This window comes from Mastomys coucha, unplaced genomic scaffold, assembly GCF_008632895.1.
Source record: "Mastomys coucha isolate ucsf_1 unplaced genomic scaffold, UCSF_Mcou_1 pScaffold16, whole genome shotgun sequence".
NCBI lineage: Eukaryota > Metazoa > Chordata > Mammalia > Rodentia > Muridae > Mastomys > Mastomys coucha.
The window spans coordinates 92,061,698-92,062,985 of record NW_022196898.1 but is presented as its reverse complement, the minus strand read 5'-3'; the positions used below and the strand labels follow the sequence as shown (position 1 = coordinate 92,062,985).

Genomic DNA, 1,288 nt, shown 5'->3' with positions numbered 1-1,288 from the left:
CCAGGACCTGGGTCCAACAGCTAGAAACACCAAGGTAATCCAATTCTTTTACCATAGGTGTTCCACCGGCATCACTGGCACCAATGTGGTCCACAAGTGTCAAGGTGGCAGCTGTGTGACAAGGGCGTGCCGGCGTGACTCGAAGACAGGGTTGTATGAAACCAAATGTACATTTATCCCAGACAAACTTCAGACTGCCGGGGCCTCCATCATGTTCATGCAAAATCTCAATTCTGTAAGTATTTTCTATTTCTTTCCTCAATGCCACCACAGGCATGCAAAATGGATGGGAAAGTATCTACATATAAACAGAATTGTCAGGAGACAAATCCTCTTCAGGATGCACATGAAAAATAACTCTGCATTTGAAAAGAAAAAAGGTGATCCTTTATAAATTATTACAATATCATGTTTTAATTGTTTTTTTCAGGTGGTTGAATTTTGCACAGAAAAAAAACACAATACAGAAGCCCCAAACCTACAAAACAAAATGTGCAGTCACAGAAGCACGTGGGACATAATCAAGGAGTCTGCTGACTTTCAGAATGCCCCGCCCAGGACAGGAACGGAAGCCCCTCCTCCACCTACATTTTCATTGCTGCAGTCCAGACAGCGAGTGGTCTGCTTGGTGCTGGATAAATCCGGAAGCATGGACTCAGTAAGACACTATATGCTGGATGTCTTAAATTGAGTATTTAAGCTAAATATAGAACTACGATTAATTCTAAGGTTTAGTACGAGTGAACATATACATCTATATATTCATAATCAAATATATGTGTGTATATGTATATATATTCATGATCAGAAAAATATCTACCCAACAATTTTATGTAAATAAATACTTAGAATAAATTTTAAAAAACAAGTTATTGAGCCTGGCAGTGGTGTTACATGCCTTTAAACCCAGGACTTGGGGATAGAGGCAGGTCAGTCTCTGAGTTAGAGGTCAGTCTGGTCTACAGAGTGAGTTCCAATATAGCTAAGGCTACACAGAGAAACCTTGTCTCAAAAAACCTTGTTTTTATTGAATTAAGGTCATTTTTACTCCTCAACTTTCAGTTCTTCCTAGAAAAAAAGTACAACAGAAAGAAAAAATCTACAATTTTACCATTCGGCATTTCATTTCTTTTATTTTTACTACTGCATTTGTTTTCCCTCTCCAAAAGTGTTATATTGCCGGGCAGTGGTGGCTCACGCCTTTAATCCCAGCACTGGGGGGCAGAGGCAGGTGGATTTCTGAATTCAAGGCCAGCCTGGTCTACAGAGTGAGTTCCAGGACAGCCAA

The 1,288-nt window shown here is 40.1% G+C and overlaps 2 protein-coding genes across 2 annotated transcripts in view; both read left to right on the top strand.

The window, feature by feature from the left end:
* Nucleotides 1–865, top strand: part of LOC116093894 (calcium-activated chloride channel regulator 3A-1-like) — a 10,344-nt gene extending 9,479 nt beyond the window's left edge. The window contains exons 5-6 of the mRNA XM_031375732.1: nt 58–235; nt 431–865. Of these exons, the coding sequence (XP_031231592.1) occupies nt 58–235; nt 431–691 (439 nt within the window). The 3' untranslated portion in view covers nt 692–865. The remainder of the gene's footprint in view (nt 1–57; nt 236–430) is intronic.
* Nucleotides 1–1,288, top strand: part of LOC116093892 (calcium-activated chloride channel regulator 3A-1-like) — a 55,735-nt gene that overhangs the window by 38,722 nt on the left and 15,725 nt on the right. The gene's annotated exons all lie outside the window — the stretch shown is intronic.